A 23,671-nucleotide genomic window follows, 5' to 3' on the forward strand; every position below is an offset into this window, starting at 1 on the left:
ATCTGGTGGTTGCAGGTTCAAATCTCAACCCAATGCTTTTATTGATTATCAGGAACCTGACTTTTTGATGATTTACTAGTATTGATAAACCCACATTTCTAATTGAATTATTGTAAAATTAACCTAATGATAATGTTTTGAACAGAAATTTGTTTACCTTGGGACTAGAAAAATGTACTCTATAACCTCAGTTATCATGACCCCTATCAAACAAAATTGTTCATGTTCCGGTGTCCATCACCCAATAAGGAGCACTCTCCTGTCGAGTTGGTAGTTATGAAATTGTAAAATGATTGATGACTGAAAAGAACTGCCCAAGTTATTTACAATTTAAACTCACATCCTTAGAATGTAGATTGTTATCATAGTTCTATGATTGTTATATAAAAAATATTTTTCTATATAAAAAATACTCAGTTACTGTCTGCCCAGAGTGTGCTGCCATTTTGGAGTTAAATTGCATACATTTTAAAAATTTGAAAAATTTAAAAACAGAGTTTCACTGAGAGGTTTCCCCAGGGTAAATAAGAAATAAATAAATAAATACATAGATTAAAGTGCACATCTAATTGTGTGCGATTCGCCTGCGATGTGCACTGCATAGTAACACACAGGGAATCGGACTTCCAAAATGGCACTGCCAAGATTTATTTTAAGTGATGACATCCGGTAAATCAGGTCAAAAGTAAACCTTTTCGATTTCTATTGAAGGTCGAATTCTATTTTCGTACACACCTTTGTTGAAAATGTAGGTCGTACTTCTCTGAACCAGTTTTTGACTACTCGATGAGGACTCATGAATGGCACATGCTAAATCAACATTCAGTAGAATAGTCACTTCAAAACAAAAGCCAGTGTATGGCTTTAAAGAAACCCACCATTTTAAAATAGTTTCTTGACTGAATCTAATTCAAGGTTTTTGATAGACAGGCTTAACACCATTCATGATACTTATAGTGCATCCATCAGGTAGACCAATAATGTTTTAATGCATTCCTAACGAGACCTACATGTATGTTAAGCATTTGCTCAGTTTTCCTTTAGGCCTACTAGTAGTCTTCATACCACATCCAGTCAAGGACATATGCCAGTTACTGTGTTTACTGTCTGACATGCATTTGTACTCTGTTGACTTCTCAAGATGGTAAAGTTAGTTTGTGCATTTTTACGAGTCTACGTTCTATTTTGATATTGGGGATTGGACATTCACATATTTTTCTACACCAAAAGTCTACTTTTTCAGTCCGACATACATGTAGAAAACTATATCAGCCTACGCAGATTTTCAGGATAGAAAGTAGACATTCGTTGTACAAATGTATATGAATGTCCAATATCAAACTAACTTTTACTGTCTTCTCTCCAGTATAAAGGCTCATTAAGATGATGATTGAGTTCAAGCAAAAAAGACATATTCTCGACTCTTCGGAATAGGGAAGGTTCAAATCCCACCCATGGTGCTTTTTAGATTGGAGGCTCCAAAAGATAGTGTTGAAAAGAAACTGATCAGGTATCTGCTCCACAATGGGGAAGGTTGTAGGTTTGAATCCTATCCATGGTGCTTTTTAGCTTGGATGCTCCTAGACATTGTGTGATCTAAAAGAAACAGTAAGACATCTTTGTTTCAGAATGGGGAAGGTTGCTGGTTTAAATCCCACCCATGGTGCTTTGTCAGTTTGGATGCTCTTAGAAATGGTTCTATTGAAAAAACAAAAAAAAACAGATACCATCTGCCTTTAGAATGGGGAAGGTTGCTGGTTCAAATCCCACCCATGGTGCTTTTCAGTTTGGATGCTCCTGTGATTGAAAAGAAACAGATAAGATTTGCTCCAGAATGTGGGAGGTTGTAGGTTCGAATCCTATCCATGGTGCTTGCTGAAATTCTTTCCTTGAGGACTCAGAGCAATGCTTTATCACAAGTTGGTAAAGAACCAAGTTAGATTGCTCTCTACCCTGTTGCAATCCTTTCATCAGTTGAGTACAAACTTGTTTATTAGTTAATTGGTCATTCCAATCGCCGGTGAAGCACCTCTCCCTTTCAAGTAATTTTAACTTCAAGTTTGTAAATTTGTTAAAGTTTTATTCACGGCTGTAATTTTTGCATCTTAACCTTTTGATGATGTTGAATGCAATCAGTGTGTATTGCCATTGATTTACGGCAAACCTAGTCCAGGGTGAGAAATGCAATTATTTAAGAGGTTTCGCCCGGGGGGGAAAAACTGATGTTTGTCAGATCATTTACTGGATATGTATATCTAACCAAGGCGCTTTAGGAGTCTTCTCCTCCTTGTGATGACATCCATTGTGAAACACTAGTGTTCTTTGTAAAGTGCATGGTCGCCGACCCGGTGAATTTACGCAGGTTGTGAAACATCAGAATCCTTGCCTGCAGGAATAGTACAGGTCCATGGTGAAGCTACGTTGTGTGTTTTTTTTATATATAATATTAACACTGTTTTTGTTAAAGATAAAAGGGACGTGTTTTTATTTTAGTGGTGATAGAATCATTCTTCTGAGGCTTCTACTTGGAACTGCTTTTGTTTCGTTTGAGTTCCTAATACTTTTCTTTCTGTGTGTAATCACTTGGGAATTAAATTAATGAGATAAGTGAGAGACTCAGTGGGCGTCTTTCTTAGTACTTAAGATTGTGGGCTTTGATTAAAGACAAAGAATCGACGCACATCTTCTGTAGACAGTCACCATTAGAGATATTGCAATTGATTTTGTTCAGATTTAAAAAACAAACTCCTTTTTGTTTTTGGATGTTATCAGTCTGAGTCGATTCTCATTTGAAAAAAATGTGGAGAGCTTTACTTATCTTTGCCATATATTTTGTCCACTGAAATTGGAAAAACAAATCGAATTATCAATTTGGTTTTTAAATGTTAGTGGATTTTTAGTAATTAAATGCTGTCTTTGTAAACAAACCCAGGTTTCCTCTTCAGAAAGTACGCTGAGTAATAGATTTTCTAGCCCTGGTACGTAGTTTTGTCAATCTCTGTTACACTGAAGTTGTTGTGTCTTGCAAGGGCTAGACGTTTTCCTTATTAAGTGTTGTAGCCAGCTCAGGAATCCCTGAAGAGAAGGGCTTTGGATCCAGAAAGATGTGGGTCAAGATTTCAGAGATTCATCTTACTGTCCTAAAAGTTTTGTTTTTCTCTGTAAAATGGCAGTGCATAGGCCTTATATAACACTAACTGATATACAGTTAGTGTGGTTTGAAATGGTGGGGTTTCGGTGGGGTTTCTGATCCCCCACCACCTGATTTTCTCTTTCTCTCAAGGAATCTCTCTCTCTCTCTCTTTCTTTCTCTGAACATTGATGTACTTCCCAAGTCTTCATTTTCGCTTTTACTGTTGGACTGATATTTCTAATCACTTTGAGGTAGTGTTATCGAATGAAAGCAATCAAGCTGAGAGTCGACTGCAGAGACTGCACCACGGGAAAATCGATGCTGATAATTTACAGTTTGAATGAAAATTGTTGTTCCGAAGAGTCTCGTTCAGGAGGGAGAAATCTACAAACAAAAAAATCTTTGGATGATGATAAAAAGAGTGGCGCGGTGCAATTTTGGGACCTTTTCCGCCGAGGGGCAGTCAAGGGGGTCAAAACAGACAAGGGATAACACATGATTGAGGTTTTTATATTGATATAGATGACTGCAAAGCCTGGGGTCTGTTTACTTCTGCATGTTGAACCTGTGATATTATTTCCGGGAGCGATTACTCCGGGATTGAGCCCTCACTGCTCATCAGTGCCGTTTATTAACCACAGTCGGTTTACCCGTTAGTGGGGGGTGAACAACCGAGGTAAAGCGGCTTTGAATGGCAGGGAAGAGAGGCCTAGTCTCTCTACTAGAGCAAAGCACAACGGGGAGAAGTAAATGAAATCACAGAACCTCTCTCACAACCAGTAATAATCACGCCGATAAGCGTCTGCAATGGATAAGTTTTGATATTATGTATGCGTCAGGAGTCACCCGTCAGCTGGTGTGATTAATTGTTCTAGACACTGTGTATTTGGCGCCGCGAAGTGTGTAGTTGCTCTTCACTGATCCATCTGTTGTTGTTTTTGTTGTTGCTTGCATACTTTTCTCTCAGCCGGCTCCCCTGTATACTAAAACCTTCATAAGGTGAACCTGCTGGCAGAAAAGCCAGTGATCAGCAGTTGTGTAAATCGCTGGCTTGAGTTAGCTTATCCCCCGGGTAAAACTACATGAGCCAAATGGAAATGGGGGACAATTTGGACCCAAATGGAATTGACCAATGACTGACCCCTGCGGGCACAGAGGGATTGTGTAGGATTGAGCTCCTATACCACCCTCTCGCTGAACATTGTTTTTGTTGCTATTTTTGGAGCATCAGGAGTCACTTTAGCCAACAACTACGTTCTTTTATGATGTGGTCGTAGGAAGAGCGAGGCGCAGTGTTATTGCAGGTCCTTCCGAGGGAGACAAATTATACAAGCCACCTGGATATTTTCTCACTGTCCCGAGGTCCAGGTCTTTTAAAAGTGCCTCGTTCAGGTTTTTATTCTTATTTTTAACCTCTGGAGATGGATTGATGCACAAGGCCATTGTGATTGCAGGCTTTTTATTGTAGATTCATAACTGATCCTATGTTGGTTTTACCACAAAATGATTGATTCATCAATCATGAATTGACAGAGGTACAAATCCGTTGGTCATTGCTATGAGTGTCACACAGATCTCAAGAGGAAGATTTTCAGAGAAGTTATGCACATGGATTTTGCAGGAGACTGTTTGGTGTTGTAGGGACATGAATGGTTATTAATGTTTTTGGAAACGATGATGCAAAGCATCCAATAGTTATCCCTATTGCACTGTGTGGAGCGTTTCGGCTCATTTGATATGTGTATGTGTGGCATATATAGTACAAATTTTCAAAGAGGCTCTCACAACCGCCTTACTTCCTCCCTAGAATCAACAGAAACAAGATTCATTTATGAGAGCTGAAACTTCCGTTAGTTTGAAGGCTGTTTTTGTTTGATCAACTGTGCTTGAAATTAAAAGTCATTAAACCTTGGAGAAGTTCAATGTTTGTTGACGTCATATGAAATCCTTGAGAAGTGTTTCAGTTTTATCTGGTGGGTGTTGCCTGTTTTGCAGGCCAGATACTTCACGGAAGCAACACAAAGGCGATTGCCTCCATGCCCCCTGGGTATTACCTTGGTACCCTTGAAATGCTCCAGTAGAAACTTAAAATGTCCTCATCATAGGGTGCCCTTTACCAAGGCGAAAATGCCTTGGTGCCCTTGCCCTTTCAAAAATCGAAGTATACAGGCCAAGGTTTGTAACAAAAGGAAGGCTGGAGAGATGTGTTTGTAGTGCATGTCTAACTGTCTTTCTCAAATTATTCCTTTAGAATTGCATGCAATAACATTGAATTAACCATATTCGCAATCCCAATCATGACAGCCAGAGCACCGACTCATCTCAAGAACAATATGGTCATCTTATGCCCAGCTGTGTAGCAGTTTGACCAAATGAAATCCCTCTTTTTCTAAGTGTTTGTTTCACTTCTATTTTTTTCTTCTTCTTTTTTTTTGTATCTGTGCATTATTGATTTAAGTCTTCATCCTTCCCCGGTGTCACAATCCAATATTTTCATCAATTTTGTTTGGATGCGATCTTTACTACAAGAGCAGGTAATTGCTGTGTGTGTGTGTACTTTGGCATCCGATTTTTAATCAAGTTTTGGTCTTTGAACCGTCATTACAAACAAAAAAGCTGTGTATTTTACATGCGTTGTGCACGGTGCAAATTTAATTTAGTTAGTGAGTGTTTGCTTTGTCTTTGCTTTTGAAAAAAAAAAAAAAGTAGTATTTATCCTTACAGTGTCAAACCCAGCAAGGATTAGAAACCCAATATCAGTATATTTCACATGCTCATCGTTAAGACGTTTCATTACGCCACTGATGAGCAAAAGTCTGTTCAATTAGAAGTTAGAAATGACGCACTGTGTTTACCCGCTGTATACCTGATCTGACTGTTGCCATTAAGCCATTTTGTAAATTGTCTGTCGACCTTTTTCAGCTGCTGCCGCACACCTAGGGTGGGGAGGAAACAGACACTGTCAGTTCCTGCCTGCCTTTTGGCTCAGTTTCCCTTGATGACTTGTGAGGCCTTGGCTGCAATTTCTCATCTTTCAAAATCGTGACATAGGGACTGAGAAATGAACAGTGGCAATCCCCTCAGCTTAGCTCATAATATTCACCAAACTCGTTTTTGTTTTTCGCCCGAGACAAAACCCTTGTAAATCGTGCATCTATTTTGAACATGAATACTGTGCGGGCTGGTTTTTTTTTTGTGTGATAAACACCTATAGGAGGATGTGGGGCTCTGAGAGAAAAAGGAAGTTGGGACATTCCAAGGGAAATTAAACATTCAGGCTTCTGATGAACACCATAGAACTTTATTACCTTTACCTCTGTTGATTCAAATCACAAAAATGTGTTGTTCCAGGTAGTGGGGATGAAATTGTGCAGGCATGTGGGTGATTTAGAGGAAGGTCAGGAAAGGCTGGCCTTATCATTTAATTAAAGCTTGTAAGTTTGATTGGGACAGTCTGAACTGGAATAGTTTAGTATAGGTCTAGATTTCAGGGTAGAGGTTTTGCCCTCTTCCATGGTGTGACTAGAATCTGAAAGGGAATGGTTTCATGTGAAGGGGGGAAGAAGGGAGAATTAAATTCATCTTGAAGAGGGAAAACTGAATTGAGGACTTCTCCAGTTCTATTACTGTTTATTACCTATTACTTAGGTAATGCCAACTTAGTCAATAATGAGATTGTTGTATTTTTAGGCCTTGTTCACAGATGGACTAGTTTGTCTGTAAAAATAAAAAAGTTACGGTTTCAATGATGAGATCAGTAAGTAATTGATAATAAATTCAACTTAAAGACGCCAGTCATTATCAGGAGACGACTTGGCAAGTTTTTGTTTTATAAGGTTCATAGAATGTAGGGCAACCTCAGTTAAGAACATCATCAATGTAGATGGATAGGGGAGTTAGTTGTCTTGACCATGGGTTGTGACTTCATGTTCCATCAGCTCCCATGCATGGATGGTGAAACAGTCTCTCCCCCCCTATACAAGCCATTAGTCCCCCTTACATCTCTAGGCTATTTCAGAAAGTCCAGCTTGATCAAGTCAATGCGTGTCTGGAGACTTCTGATGAGAAGCTGAAAGTGATTCATGATATGGACTCTCAACATGAAAACTTATATCAATCATTCCTATCAGACATTTATAAATTGTAACAAGAAATGTCTGAGAATTGTGTGTTATGATGAAAAAGCTTCAACTTCGCACAGGTATTTTAGAATGAATTTTCACCCAATACATCATAAGAGGTCCTCACATGCAGTCCTCTTTAAAATACTTCTAGTTGAAAGGCAATCCAGTTGTGGATCATCTCACGAGGGTGGGGGGGGGGGGGTGGGGAAGGATGGTGAATCATAAGGAGGAGTGAAGCAATTGAAGAATGATCAACAACCCACAACCCGCTTAATATTTTACTGCTTAACATCTCAGTCTAGAATTACTCCCAATTTGCGGTGTGTTTTTAGTGTTTTTTTTTTGTTCTCATTCTCTCATATGCCGATCCCATGGGATACAGGAGGCATAGATGTCATCCCGTTGTTGGTGATTATCTGTGTTGGGGTGTAGCAATTGCTAGTTGAGATTCCATCCATAAGATTGCATGCAGTGATCATGTTATTCTATACCAACCTCCCTCGATAATTAGCCACACGCAGTGGAAAGTTTCAAATTCCACTGACTCCATGGATTTTCTGTTGGGAACAAAGCGTAGATACCATTATGTCAACATTTTGCAATATACCTCATGACAGATGAGGAGATTTATGGGCAGTGGGTTACATTATGCGTTGAACATGTGTTTGGCTAATTTTGCTGTGGTGACTCCTTGACACTGTTTTTGCTTTTTCAACTTTCCGGTAAACTATTGCCCTGATGTGAGGAAATTTAATTTTGGCAAGCACTATTGGCTGGAGTTGTGGCACAAAGAAAAGACTTTGCATAGTTAATGACTTTGTAAAGTCAAAAGTAATTGCGTGTATAGAGTTTTATTGTGTTTTGGCCATCAACGGGTGTTTGCTCAATCTGCTAAAAGGCAGTGGACACTATTGGTAATTATTAAAAATATTTATTAGCATAAAACCTTTCTTGATTACGAGTAATGGGGTGAGGTTGACAGTATAAAACATTGTGAGAAACAGCTCCCTCTGAAGTGGCGAAGTTTTCGAGAAAGAAGTAGTTTTCCATGAATTTGATTTCAAGACCTCAGATTTATAATTTGAGGTCTCGAAATCAAGCATCTGAAAGCACACAACTTCGTGTGACAAGCGACAAGGGTGTTGTTTTCTTTCATTAATATCTCGCAACTTCGCTGACCGATTGAGCTCAAATTTTCACAGGTTTGTTATTGTATGCATATTATGTTGAGATACACCAAGTGAGAAGACACATCTTTGACAATAGTGTCCAATGTCTTTAAGCAGCTCTTTGAGCTAGTAACTTAATGTTGGACTGTTGTCATGGTCATTGTAGGTCTAGGTGACTGTACATCACAACCATAGTAACGGCATCGATTGTGATGTGGCGTCCAGCGCGTGTGCGTACAGTAACCGAGTGTAAGTTGATAATTCCATGTACAGTACACTTTAAAAACTCCCATGTCAGAATTGACTCAGATCCAGTTCCTGTGTTATGTGGGGGAACTGGCTCATTTTGGGTCAGTGACCGGGAATTTGTGTCAAAAGTGACCAAGAAATGGGTCAAACTGTTGGCAGAATCCTAGTCAAAATCTCATTTGTGACCGTTTTCCAGGTCAGCCTGAAATTGGTCGCGGAATCTGGATCAATTTTAATCCACAAGTGTTTAAAGCCAGTGGACACTATTGGTAATTGTCAAAGACTAGTCTTCAAAGCTCATGTATCTCAACATATGCATAAAATAACAAAACCTGTAAAAATTTGAGCACAATCGGTCGTCGAATTTGCGAGATAATAATGAAAGAAAAAATACCTTGTCACACAAATTTGTGTGCTTTCTGATGCTTGATTTCGAGACCTCAAATTCTAAATCTGAGGTCTCGAAATCAAGTTCGCGGAAAATTACTTCTTTCTCAAAAACTACGTCACTTCAGAGGGAGCTGTTTCTCACAATGTTTTATACCATCAACTTATCCCCATTACTCATTACCAAGTGAGGTTTTATGATGATATTATTATTTTGAGTAATTACCAATAGTGTCCACTGCCTTTAAACTGCAAAAGTTCATGTAATGCAATGCTTTATGTACAGCTACAGGTCTACTATGATTATGATGCCAGTCACCCTTTAAAAACATCATTTTGAAACAAGTTGGAAAGATGTAACCTGATTGTTCCCTTTCATAAGAAAACAATTTAATTAAATCCTTGAGCTTGTAAGAGACACTTCATTAAACTAGTCTGTGAAAGTATTATTGTTGCATCTTTTCTTGTAATGAATCAAAAGGACCATTTGAAGTACCTTAAATACTCTAATTCTTAAGCCTGAAGCTACATTTGAAGAGAAGATAAAGAAAAAAATAGCTTGGTAATACCTGCTCACACTTTCTATAAAGTAACAAAACAGGATGTAAGCAGTTCATATTACATTACGACACCGAACATTTCCTAGAAAGAGGCATGATACCGTTTCATGTTACGATATTGTTTATCGTAACTGCTACTGCCTTCGCTGATTGCCAGGCGCCTTTATCAAGACTGAATTCAAAAACGATTTTCATGCAAATGGCAAAATGGAAATAGTTCTCACTTTTCACATTGCCTTATAATTGGTAATTCTACACTATAATATCTTAAAGCCAGTGGACACTATTGGTAGTTGTCAAAGACCAGTCTTCTCACTTGGTGTATCTCAACATATGATTCAAATAACAAACCTGAGAAAATTTGAGCGCGATCGGTTGTCGGAGTTTAGAGATAACTATGAAAGAAAAAAAAACACCATGGTCACACGAAGTTGTGTGCTTTCAGATGCTTGATTTCGAGACCTCAAGTTCTAAACTTGAGGTCTCGAAATCAAATTCGTGGAAAATTACTTCTTTCTCCAAAACTACGTCACTTCAGAGGGAGCCGTTTCTCACAATGTTTTATACTATCAACCTCTCCCCATTTCTCTTTACCAAGTAAGGTTTTATGCCAATAGTTATTTTGAGTAATTACCAATAGTGTCCACTGCCTTTAAAGCTTAATTTGTTGTTAAATGATGCTTGGAAAGACAAAAGATAAAGAAAAAGGGTTGGTTCTTGTGTGGTTGTGGACTACTGGACTTGACAAACACTTTGTTTCTGATGTTCCGTCCTCTTTAGGCAGGCCTGGAATTTCATTTTTGAACATGTTGAAAGGGCAAGGACATTTTCATTGTGCAAAGGGCACTTCCATTGGAAAATATATTAAAGTCAATGGGAAACTTTTGAAGGGCACCGAGGCGAGGACCAGGGACAAGAGGCCATGGCCTCCAGAGCCTGTGTGTAATTCTAGACCTGCCCTGGTTTCTGGGAAAACTGTGCAGATAAGTAATGACTTCGAAAGATATCCCAATCTCCCATCTACTTAAACTTCAGGCATTTGATTTCTCAAGACATATCTTGATTTCAGGATTTTCATAAAGCTTCCTTGGGCCTTCACATTTTCTTGAAAGATGTTAAAGCAATAACAAAAGGGGGAAAGAATGACCACAATACATGTATGTCCAAACCTATGTATTTTTGTAGTTCTGGTGATGCACAAAGTCTGTAAACCTCCTCAATTGTATTATCTAAAAAGGTTCAGGGTCTAGAATGTTGAGGGACCAAGACCACAGGCCATTTTTTCATGAACTTTCACATCGTCCAGACTCATCCCTGACCTTGTTTTAGTGATTACGCTCTGTGCGCCATTGTGAATGTCACGATAGATGATAATTTAATTACACTTTTTGACTTTAATTTTGTTGTCATCTTTGAGAGAGAGGTACAGGAAGTGGAGTATAGATCCTACTTTTCTATTGGGACTCAACTTATATTCTCCCTTATTCAGATGCAGTTCTCATCAGGTTGGTTTAACTTTGCCATGATTTTTGCAATCAATATTGTGCACAGATTAACGTCAGCGTGTTCCTTTGTGCATAAACCAAGCGCCCGCTCACTTCATTGTATAAGATTTACAATTAGTATCAGTCATTCTCTTTGACAATTACTTGTCAGAGACAGAAGCAAAAGTAACAACAAAAACAGAGCTGGAAAAACACTTTAAGGCCAATATCTTTTCCAGCTTTCTTCAAGTGAAGGTATCAATTAAGTCGCCATAGAAGATGATGTTTCAAAAAGATGCTATTGACGTTCTCATCAAGGGTGTCTTAATCACCAGCAGATGCCACTAATTTGGCAAGATTTTTTACAATCGTCATATCTTCCGAAGAATTAAGTGAATTGCTATCGTGCCATTGACCCTTAAAGCTGACCTCGGAATCCCCCGTGAAATTACGGATGCGCACACACTTGTACCACCGGGGGGAAATTGTCAACAATACATCAGCTTCCTGTGATTTAATTTGTATTGGTCAGTCTTCACTCTTCTTGATGTATGCGCTGTCACAGAATGTCGCAAACTATTATAACCAGTCGCTAGTTATTAGTTGAAATTCAATCTCATTTTCAGCTTCTATAATAGAACGAGTGGAGTTTTTTGCGTGCGGTGCTTGGAAGTTTTTGTTTGTTTTTTGTGGGGGGGGGGGGTCGATGTTTTTTGTTTGTTTTGGTTTGTGTTGTACAAGTTATTGTTGTTTTGGGGCGTTTCAACTATGAAGTATCTCAACTTCTATCCCCGAGTGTTTCAATTATATACACACTTTGCAAACAACCTGTGGGAAGTTCATCACAAACAAAGTAGTCACGTTTGGACCTGTAAAAATTTCATGAAATGTAATCAAGAGAAAAATGGATTAAGTTTTGTCGGGTACTTTCACCTCGAACACAAACAAACAACCAAATTTACTTGTCATTAACTTCACAAAAAGTGGATTATCGTTGTTTCCGACTGTAGAGAAATATTAAACAGGTTCGTAATGGCATCCTTCATGGGGGATTGTCTGCGTTTTTCAATGCATAAATATTAGCGTAATACCAAGGTCAGTTTGTGCGCACAGCTATCGGTATCAAAGGCGCTTTTGTCAAACTATATTTTGACTCTAAAAGCTTTTGAGATGAATTTTATAAGTCTCAAAGGTACAGTAATTTATTAATTGAGCAAGCATGACAGATAGACCGTGCAAGACATCGGGGTGATGTAGTTTACAAAGGGGTCATATGCATGTTATTAATATTGTGTAAAGAAACATCATCCTCGATCAGCCATTTGCGAGTGAGATTTTGAAATATATCATGTACATTGACTTGTTTGGTAGTGAAACAACACTCTGATTGGATTCCCCTAGACTAAATAGAGTGTCACTATGGTTTGGGGCAATCTGTTGTCTGGCAACGCACCATTGTACCGTACACATTAATTCAGAATTGTGTATTACAGCGCGTGTATTTACGCAATGGCTTGCGGACCATGCTATACTTTATCTGGTCTGATGAATTCAGATTTGAGCAACTCAAAAGTAGCTTTCTGTTTAGAGTTGATATTTGATGAGGCAATGAGCGGATGAGATTTTATATAGCATGCGCTATATAAACTCTCATCAGCTCATTGCGCACTAATGTAGTATACAAGTGAAGTAGGGAATCAGGCCAAACCCTTTGAGTTCGAAAAAACTTTACGGCCTAGTGCATTATTGTATATACTCAAAAGCAAAACAAACTGAGAAATGTCAAGCAAACAAAAGTAAAAGATGATTTATCTTCGACTGCACAAATTGCGGTGAAAATTCACCAGTTCTATAACCAGAGAAATGTACTCGTCCAGCAAAAACCAAATATGCGTAACTGAAATAGGGTGTCACTTTATCAACAGCATTGACTGAAAGCAAACAGACATGGAAGATACGAGATGTAACAAGGGACTGAATTATCAAACAAACTCAACCGTTGCTCAGTGGTTAAACCATTGCTTACATTCTAATTGCTTGGTTCGTGGGTTTGTAGAATTTAGTGTTTTCTGTGACTAAGTTCCTTCCTTAGTTGCTAGCAACTATTGAGAGTTGTGATAATGACTTGCAGCCAAAGCAAGATTGGTAGTTACTTAATGTGTTAATCAAGTAATGACTAACTATGGGTATGTTCAGACAGCGTACTAAGTTAGACCCGAACCGGTTTAACTTTTACGAGCAGCAGGGGGTGATCGTAAAAATAAAACCCTTTGCGTTCAGACAGCACTGAGTTAAACCCGATCCGGTTTATCTTTGGTTTTAAGAGGTCAAAGAAAACGCGACCCCGTTACTCTAACATCCTGTTTATTGTCCTGTTCATTGGTCACCGTGTGTTTACGTAATGATTACGGAGGACAATAGGTCGCCTGTTGTGAGTTAAACCGGATGTGGTCTTTTTTATTCTGTCCACACACAGTGTTAAAAGATAAACCCGAAGTGGTCTAAAGATAAACCCCCTCCCTGGACGGTTTATCTTTTGTGGGTTGAACTCAATTCGGACTAACTTTAGATCCGTTCAGACACACTGAGTTGAACTCGATCGAGTTGAACCACTTCAGTACCGTGTCTGAACGAATCCTATAGTAATGTAATGAAAGACAGGGCTGTTTGAATCAATTGTATAGTGTAAGACCAAGCATCAGCTTCTTCGTGTAGACTTTGAAAAAGACCAAAACAATTCCTTGGACATAAATCATCAATGACAACCTTGTATTTTTCCCAATGTGTTGGCAGCAGTGTTTGAGAATGGAGAGTGACTGCTGAAATAAGAAATAAAGCTACTTAGGCCTAATTCTGATAAAATGTTAATTTTTGAAACCACCCCCTCTATTGGTCAGCAACAGAGAGGCCACAGCAATGTGGAGCAGTTTTTATTGATACTTTGAATCTGATGGGCAGTAATCCCTTGATGGATTGGTATCCCTTTGGTTCTCTTACTGCCCTTGGAGGGACTTAAATTTATGTTGTTATTGAATTGAATTGAATTGAATTGAATTGAATGGAATGGTTTATTCGTCAAGTATATAAAAATACATGAAATTTACAATCCTATTGTACAGCAACATATAAAATATTAAAATGTAAAATTGCACAAGAATTACCACAATACTACATAAACAATAACCTTAATATAAGTAAAAATCATTTAAGTTGTTATTGTTGTTGTAGTTGAATCAACTTTGAAATTGAAAAGAGCATAAAGCTGAAAAGCCAGGTTTATTTTTCCCACTGAGCCCCACCATTCTTACTCAAGACTGCTGGGATGGGCTGATGAGCTTTTATAAATTCTTGCTCAGGATGGATTGATGGATGATGGGAATAGTGTTGGACTGCAGTCGGAGCAACGGAGACATTCACTACATGGTTAATCTGTTTTGTTATTAAGGAGCTGTGACAAGGTCTTAATAAACGGTAGTTTAAAACTGACAGGGTCGTGACCATGCGATAAATAACCGACCGTGTCCAAGGTCTTTAACTAGATCAATTTTTTTTATCTTATAAACTTTTGTTCAAAAGTGTTAAAAAATAAAGAAAACATTCCCTGTTTTCAAATGTTTTTCTTTTGTTGTGCTCAGACACAAATTGCACCTGATGTAAAACTGTTGTGAGCATGCAAACATACTTTACATTGAGTTATACCGAGGCCGATTTCACTCAACTCAAAATAAATGCATACATTTGTTTACAATTAGTTTCATAACATTGTATAAGTACTTGTAATGGTAATGAGATTAATGAAAAAGTGACAAAACTTAGGTAAATTCTTGTTAAATTTGTGTATATGAGATTATTTTTTCTTTCTGAAATGACACTGTCGAAGTGACGAATCATTTGAAATAATCCTATGAGTTATCATCATAAAAGAAATTCTATAAAATAATCTCTCATTACTTCACTAAGCTTACCAGCACATAATTTACACATGTTATTAATTTTTGCCAGAAATACATTGTATTTTCAAGGTCAAGTTGGGCAACAGCTTTTTTGTAATTTTTGTTTAATCACCATACCTTTTATTGTGACTAATTTGCAAAAAGAGTTCATTTTTAAGGGATGTAAATATTCATCAAAACTGTTGTTACCGAAGACAGTGAGTCATGGAACATAGTATTAAATCGGAAAGGACTACTTGTGGGTACAATCTTTGTAAATTTATGAACAATTTGCAGAAAATTTATTGCAATACTTTCTGCTTCAGCAGCTGTATAAAATTGGGCCCAATAATTTTGCTTTGGTTATTTATGAATGGTTAGTATATTAAAACTTCCACAAAAGCAGTATACAAATGAAGCTTGGTACTGTTGTGTTTAGCTAATTAGCACAAGATAGTAATTCAGCCAATTTGCTTCAAATCAATGGAAATCCGTTATCAGTATCCATTGACCGGAAAGTTTTATTCAGAGAGGTTTATTAGTTGTTTCTTCTGGTGATCTGTACCCTATTAGTGTCATCATTGCTTCTACATGTATTGTCTAGAGCTACTCATGAAACTAATCGCTAAATTGAACTTAATCACTCAATATGACCTGAAGATGATCATAAACCAACTGGTTATAAAGACAAATCGGTGGACCATGTCTGAACTGGTGACTTTGACCGCATCGCTGTGTCATCATGCTTCAAGGGTTAGGACATCCTTAGCAACACTCTTAGCAACAGCCATAGCCGTAGCCGCCAAGCGGGATATGACCTTCCTGCGAGCTGTTTCAAGACCACCACAGCTCATTAGGGAAATGTTTACATATCGCTACTGCAAACCTTACATTGGCTCATCTCACTTCACGTCATCACTTACAATCAATCTTTATTGCGCCAATTTGTTGGGAGTCAGAATTCTCTCCTCTCCCCCCCCCCCCAAGTTTGCTTCCAATTCAATCGACAAGCTGCCCCTGGTGTCATGGCCAAGTGGTCAAGAGCATCAAATTCAAGTCTGCCAGAGTGTGTGTTCAAATCCCGGTCATGGCACTTGTGTCCTTGAGCAAGATGCTAATTACTATAAATGCTTCTCTTTACCCAGGTGTATAAAATGGGTACCTGTGAGGGTAGAGGTTGATTTTGTGTATGAAAAAGCCACTAGCACCATAGGGCAGCTCAGGGCTGTATACTCGGGTAACTGAGAAAGGTTATAGGAATGTTATTGGCCCAATGATCAGCGCACTAATTAGGTAAAGTGCGGTGAGACATTATTGTGAAATGCACTATACAAGAACTAGTTAATTATGTTATTTTTGATTATTATTCACTTTGTTTCTCATACCCCTAAGCTCTTGGATGGCGTTCATTATGAGACAGACACTCAGTATTTTGTTATTCCTATTCCTATTTATGTCCACAGGTTCTTAAGGCTCTGAAGAATGATGGTGTCTTTATTGGGTCTATCTTCGGAGGGGACACACTGTTTGAGCTGAGATGTTCCCTTCAGCTGGCAGAGCAAGAACGGGAAGGGGTAAGAAACTTAAAACTTATTGCATCAGCCTCAAATGTAGAGATGCTCCCCCCCCCAAAAAAAAAAAAAATAGAAAAAATAAAATCTGTTCCTTTTGGGGTCCAATTTTCTAGAGCTGCTAAGTGAGGCAGCAGCTATGTGTACTGCTGGCAAATTTGTTTTTGTAGCAAACATTTGACTAGGGCAACTCAAACAGGGTAAGGTATGCTTAATAACCATATTTAAGGCGTGGCTTTTTCCAAAGGATACAAAGTGCCAAGTATTTACCGCAAGGCGAGTGGGACAAAGTTTAAATTATGAGGCCTTTTTCCTTAGCACAATGTAATGGTTTACAAGGTGCTGTGGCGCAATATGCTGCCAATCCAGCCAGGAAAACCAGGACGAACCCCCTCTCTTTTTGAGTGCATTGGGTTCTTTTAGGTGCATTACACAACACACGGGACCAAAGGTTTTACGTCCCATCTGAAGGAGTAAGTATGACACTTCCACATGGTGACATGTTTCCCTTAGAATTAACTTATGAAGTCTGTGCTAGCCATAACTTTGCTTATCAGACCCACTTAATGTTCTCACTGCCTGTAAAATACAAACTGTCGTGTCTATTCTGTTCCTGGTAATTGCTGCTTGAGCTAGTTGGAGCCTTAAAGCCCTTTCGGTCATTTGTGCAATGACTCTGTCCAGTCTGGTTCCCTGTCTCCCTCCCACATCCCCGAACCCATTAGCCCAATGTTGTGTGTCTGCATTGTAATCTTCAGAATCTTAAAGACCCTCAGGTTTTCCCTACTAGTTTTTATTCAATATGTCAGTCATCAATCAGTGTATTCAAAGGTGCATTGACTATGTGGAACAAATCCATGTAATTAAAACAAAACAGATTTCCAAGTTGTTTATGGTTTATTTGTGTTCATTTTACTTTATGTGTAGATACAACTGTATAACTACAATGTATCCCCAAAAGCTTGAACTGAAAGCCTGTGGCCATTTATGAACTGATGGCTTTGGCTACACAGTTGATATGACCAGCAAGTCAAAAAGTCCTATCCTCCAATGTTGTCGTTAAGCCAAGAGCCATAGCAGAAGCAGAAGTAAAAGTTGCTTAATAATTTGGATACAGCTTCTACCATGTCTACTGTTGAGCAAAATGTGCTTTTGTGGCCATGGGCCCTGTAAACCTTTGACATTGACAGTTTAAACTCCCATTTAAACTCTCATTTATTATAAACATAGCCTTAGTGGGGCTTCAGCTTTTGGACAGAGTAAGTCAGTTGCTTTATAAAAGTCTATAATTAAATTGCAACGTTTGCTAACCTTCAACTTTGTAATTTCAGCGTCCCCTGAAAGAGTTGCACTCAACTTTTGTTCGGCGTTTTGATGATGTTGTTTGGATAATTTTATTTTTTTATTTTTTAAAGTGGAAAACATTAAACCGATTTTGTTTAAGAGTGCACATTTTTACCCAAAGGAACGTAATAACATCAGCAAGGTTGTTTGTAAAAACTGACAAAACGCACTAAGCGTGACGCATTTATCATCACAAACACAGCCAACTGCTTGATTGTCACGCCTCAAAGAGAAACATTTGTGAAACGTTTTGTCAATTTCAATTTCATTCGCCTCTTCTGTCTTCCTTTGTGGTGAAAAAAAAGGACTTCCTTTGAGTGCTATTTTTTTTCTCCCCAGAGATGAAGAGGTGATGTCAGTCATCAACAATGTTAGATGTGCATTGAACTTGACTATTCAGTCAGTGCTCTTTTATTAACTTGAAATGTTAAGCAATCCAACATGCTTTAGGTGACTACAATCAGACTCGCTGTGTTTTCGTTTTTGTTTTTTGTCTTCTCAGATACAGTTTTATTTTTTACCACCAACATCGAAACAAACAATGATATAAGTTATCACGCAAGCCCGAGTGGAATACGGAAAATTAAGCGCTTCTGCATCGAGTTGGATATGAGACGCAGACGGGCTATATTTTCCGTATTTCCATGAACGCGCGTGTGATAACGTATTTATCTTCAAGCAAACTTGGCGCGTGACATAGAACACACAATACGCATGATAGTGATATTAGCCCTGCAATATAGGTTTTTATCACCACTCCATTCTGCAAATCTGATAGGAGGATTAGCGCGTACTTGATGATAATATAAGTTATCACACAAGCGCGAGTGGAATATGGAAAAATATAGCGCTTCTGCGTCCAACATCCAACAAGGCCGAAGGCCGAGTTGGATATAGGCTGAGACGCGCTATATTTTCCGTATTTCCACGAGCACGCGTGTGATAATGTGTTTATCTTTGAGCAAACTTGGTGCGTGACATAGAACACACATGACGCATGGTAGTGATATTAGCCGTGCAATATAGGTTTTTATCATTACTCCATTCTGCAAATCTGGAATAAAGTTCACACAAAATGCTATTGTATAGAAGTTGATGTATTTATTTATTTATTTATTAGGTGTGCAGCCATAAGCCAAAAAACATACTGTCATTTATTTGTAATCTTTGTGTGCCTCCAATTAAGCTAGATGGGAGTTAAATTTAATTATGCAGGAAGAAGGAAAAAAACCTTCTTGTTCCATCTATAAAAACGCCTATTTGTTTTTCTAATTATAATTTTGATGGCTCCACACTTCCCGGACACGTTAATTTATTGATGCAAATTGTCCTCACCGAAAAAATAACCAATAAAAAATATGTCAGTGCTCACATGGGAATTTTGAAGATTAAAGAGGTAAAGGTTGCCGTAATTATAGTGACCCCTAGTCAGCAGTCTAGCTGTGACCTTCAGTTGAAAGTACAGTCTGTTATCATGACAAGCTCAAGTACTTGGTGGGTTTTGTTGCGTGACGATGTTCGGCCTTGGAGGTTGCGTGACACATACATCATTTGCCGTTTCCCCCTTGTGTTCTTCGCAGAATGCGTGCAGGCTTTCAGCATCGTCGTGAGTCAAGGTTGTTGTTGTGTTGTTTTGTGTAGTGGTGAGTAGTGTTGTGTTACGGTGTTGTGGTAACTTTTGCTACGCTTTTCTTCCGGGGGACACGATGAATTGACAGAACAACACTAAACAACACGACCAGAACAACACAACATAAAAAAAGTACAAAACAAAAACCAAACAACACGACACAACATGACACTGTATTGTGTCGTGTTGGGTAGGTTTGTGTTCTGTGTTATGTTGTTTTGTGATGTATTGGGTTGTATTGTGTCATTTTGTGTTGTCTTGTGTCGTGGTGTGTTGTGTTGTGTTGTGTTGTGTTGAAGCTAAGCTTTCTCAGTCATGCTCATGAAGGCCATAAGTTCAAGTTCTAAATGTCATGGTTTAGTACCTCAGTCAAGCAGCATGTTGTTGCCAAGCAGTCAAGCTATTGGACTCAAGCTCTGGGGTCAAGCACTGGTGTTCTGATCAGCAGAGTTTAGATTTGACTCCTGGTCTTGACATTGACAACTTAATCTGTCCTTTAGATTTGTCCTTGGGATGGAATTTCACAAAGAGTTAAGACTAGTCTTATACTCGTCCTAACTTTAGGACTAGCCTTAGGTTTTTAATACTTCTTAGGACTTCGTGAATCCGACCCCTTATCCTCAATTGTTTTTGGTATTACTTATCTTTTGATACTTATGCTTGTGGCCTATTACTGGCAAATCTGTAAGAGCAATAGCTCTAGTGTATGAGTGCCATGATGGTGCACTGTAACACATATGTTTCCATACTAACTTGTATAGCCCTAGATGCCTTACCTCAAGGAGTTATAAATAGCATCATCCTTTCCAGCAGGTCCAGGACCTCTTTGATTTGTCCGTGTTTTTCAAGACCTTAGTCTGTTGCTACGTAATGTAGTGTCCACTCTGTAAAGGATAACAGCTGGACGTGTCCCCCTGGTTTAAATGAATTATAGATTGGTTGTGAAGTTTGCTCAAGCATCAAAAGCCAGCTGCATGATATCGCTTGTGTTGTAACGCTGAACGTGTAAACGTAATTGCCCATCAGGATTGACGGGTGTTCACAAAATACTCACTTGGCCCAGCTGTAACTACAGCTATCTGTTTCTTCAAGGATTTCTGCGGGAAAACAAACTCTTAACGTGAAATCTTTGACCAAGGTTACTGTTACTGTTTGTGAGACCAGTTACTGGGAAACTTCTGTTTGTGAAACTTCAGGAACAAAAAATTGTTGTTGGTGTTGTTGGTTCTGTTTTGTTTTTTTTTCTTTTTCTTTGATGCACCCTTGGTGAATACATTAATGTGATGAAGAATGTATAAAGTGGAAAGGATATAAAATATTTATCATCTTCCATTGGCATTTGTCCCTGCAGATTTAGCTCTCGTTTCTAAATGTACCAAAAATTGTAAGAACTTATTCCAAATTGGTTTCGCTAGCTTTCCAATTGTCTGGAATTTGACAGGTTCAATGTGTCTTTGAGTCCAAGTTTCAAGTGCAGATCTGCTCGGAGTCTTTGGATGCTGAAGACAGTTTAATGCGCACTCATAATCATTGAATGTAATTCAAAGTCTCAAACTTGTAGACAGAAGGATTTAACCTTAAATTTTTTACTGGACTGAACTAATGATTATAGGACCAGATAATACCATTTACATTTTTGATCATTTTTGTTCAAGTGGGAATAATCATTCAATTTAAAAACACAAGACAGCCTGACTTGTCCTATGGTTGTAGTGTGCTTGAAGGGTCGAAATAAAATAAAATAAAATACACAAGTTTAAAATCTTAAGTCCAGTAGCTTATTACTCTTCGTTTTTTTCCCTTTCAGGGTTTTATTTCAATCCCAACCTCTTAACAATGAACGAGACACTTTCAATCCGATTATTTTCAGTTTTTAATATACATGGTGTGTACATAGATTAACTCGCCTGCATGCGATAGTCAAACACTTATTTTTTCTTCTCGCTTTAACCTACTTTGCATAAGCAAACTTGAACGCAAACATGACTTAATGGATGCTTCCAAAGTGATGACCAATTAACATGTTCACGTATTCTCTACACCCAGGATTGATGTCCTGTGTGTTTGCATATTGTTTGTGCCTGTTTGCATTTTAGTCTCTCTGTAAATCATGTGTAAATTGTCTAAAAAGATGTCGTTTGACAGATCAGCAAGTTGAATTTGATTTTGGTGTGAGAGTCGACGATCTCATCTATTAGAGATTTAAAGGGGAAACGCATCTCGGAAGTTACTATTATTATAGGATGTAACTACAACTCGTAAAATTGCAGGTACATTACAACTGTATGTGTTGACCCAATTCACCTGACCTCATCATCGGAATGATCTGGGATGCGCCATTTTGATGGTCAATATCACTGCGCATTATTCAGTACACATAAACCTGTATTGACCACCAAAATGGTGAGCGTGGCACAGTCGCCGCGTGTGATATGAGTGCAAGGGGTCAATAGAAGGGACTGTTGACACTGAAAAGAGCCGGTGTGGTCTCACCATTTCAAAATGAAGACCAGCAGAGTGTACAATTTGAATTGTCAAGACCACACCAGCTATTCTCAGAGGCGACACTCCTCCGAGAAGAGGTTTATGCATCTTATAGGCCGATATAAATGGATTTTTTATGGCGTGTCACGGCTGAGCGGTTAAGAGGATTCAAGCTCTGGTGTTTGATCAGCAGAGTGTGGGTTTGAATCCCGGTCGTGACACTTGCTATGTAATATTTGCTCTACCGACCAGGCTTCGGACTGATGATACCCAAGCCTACATCCATATTAACTGTAAAAGGGGTAATCCTGTTTCAGCCCTAGGACTAGGTGGCAAGGGCCTCTGGAATAAAATAATTGTAGCCCACAACTTGTTTTTTTGAAGAGTCATTCATTCACATCCTCCAATTTTGAATAAACGCTGTGAAAATATCAAATTTGAGTGAAAACAAGAGAAAAACAGGTTAAGGTTTTTGGGGTCAGGGAATTTTGTGCACATTCATATATCAGGCAATCAAAATAAGTTCTTGTTTTAGGGGCCTCAAATGCTGTTATCTTATAATTACCTTGAAAGTATATTATCTCTGAAGGATTGGTACTGATATCAACTTCATAATCAATGAACTTTTAAAAATTCTTTAATAGTTTTTTCCCCAATTGTGATTGAAGTACAGATTCAATGATACGTCTACTTTCATACCATGTGCAATGTACTAGCCTCGATGGTTATCGACAAAGTCTTGTAGATATGGGGCAGCGTTACATACAGGTTTGAGTTTAGTATCAATCTGGAAATCAATGACATACATGCATTGGAGAAATGTATGTGCGTACATGTCTCATGAATATCATGGTTTATAGATTGTCTTTAGAGGGTAATTCTCGTAGCATGTCGTGCTTGAACGAAATTAATGATGAAGAACTAGTGGGCAAACTCCATCCATTTTTATGATGCTTTTAGTGTTGACATCAGTCAAGATGAATGTTTTAAAAGTCAATTTAGCACTTAAGGTATATGTGTCAGTAAAATATTATTACACTCACTGTGAAGTATTGGACAGTTGCCACTGAGCAATCAACCATCACAACATCTTGCAGAGAAAACCGTGTTCAAAAAGTACATTAAAAAGTCCCCTCTTGTTATTTTTTTCTTTCTTTTCTAAAGAACAGTTTTTGAGGAAGTATCAGCTGTCCCTGTACTCAAGTTCTTTCCTAAAGGGCAATATTGTACAAATATTGGACTCATGAGTGCATTGTTGTTGAATAAAATCTGCATTGTTCAATTTCAAGCAGCCGATGGAAAAAGCCAGAGAATGGTCAAAATACATGTATTGTGCGCCATGAGTAAACAAAATTTAGCATTTGTTTTTACATAACTCACACATGTTTCACTACAAATAAAAAAAAATACTCAGAAATATGTTCACTCAGCACAAAGATTTTGTTTGAAACCTTTAATACAAAGTGGAAGACTCCATGTAGTCATTAGTGTTGTTTGATGTGACCAAACTTGCCTGGTTCAGACAAATGGGTGGGGAACCTTTGTTGTGGAAATCACACTGCAAAGCATCCGTTAGTTATCCATATTGGATGGGCGCCTGTATT

General features: G+C 38.3%; 1 protein-coding gene across 1 annotated transcript in view; it reads left to right on the top strand.

The window, feature by feature from the left end:
• Positions 1-23,671, top strand: part of LOC139947872 (arginine-hydroxylase NDUFAF5, mitochondrial-like) — a 113,247-nt gene that overhangs the window by 41,211 nt on the left and 48,365 nt on the right. The window contains exon 8 of the mRNA XM_071945703.1: positions 16,502-16,612. Within this exon, the coding sequence (XP_071801804.1) occupies positions 16,502-16,612 (111 nt within the window). The remainder of the gene's footprint in view (positions 1-16,501; positions 16,613-23,671) is intronic.

Source organism: Asterias amurensis, chromosome 1, assembly GCF_032118995.1.
Source record: "Asterias amurensis chromosome 1, ASM3211899v1".
Classification (NCBI taxonomy): Eukaryota; Metazoa; Echinodermata; class Asteroidea; order Forcipulatida; family Asteriidae; genus Asterias; species Asterias amurensis.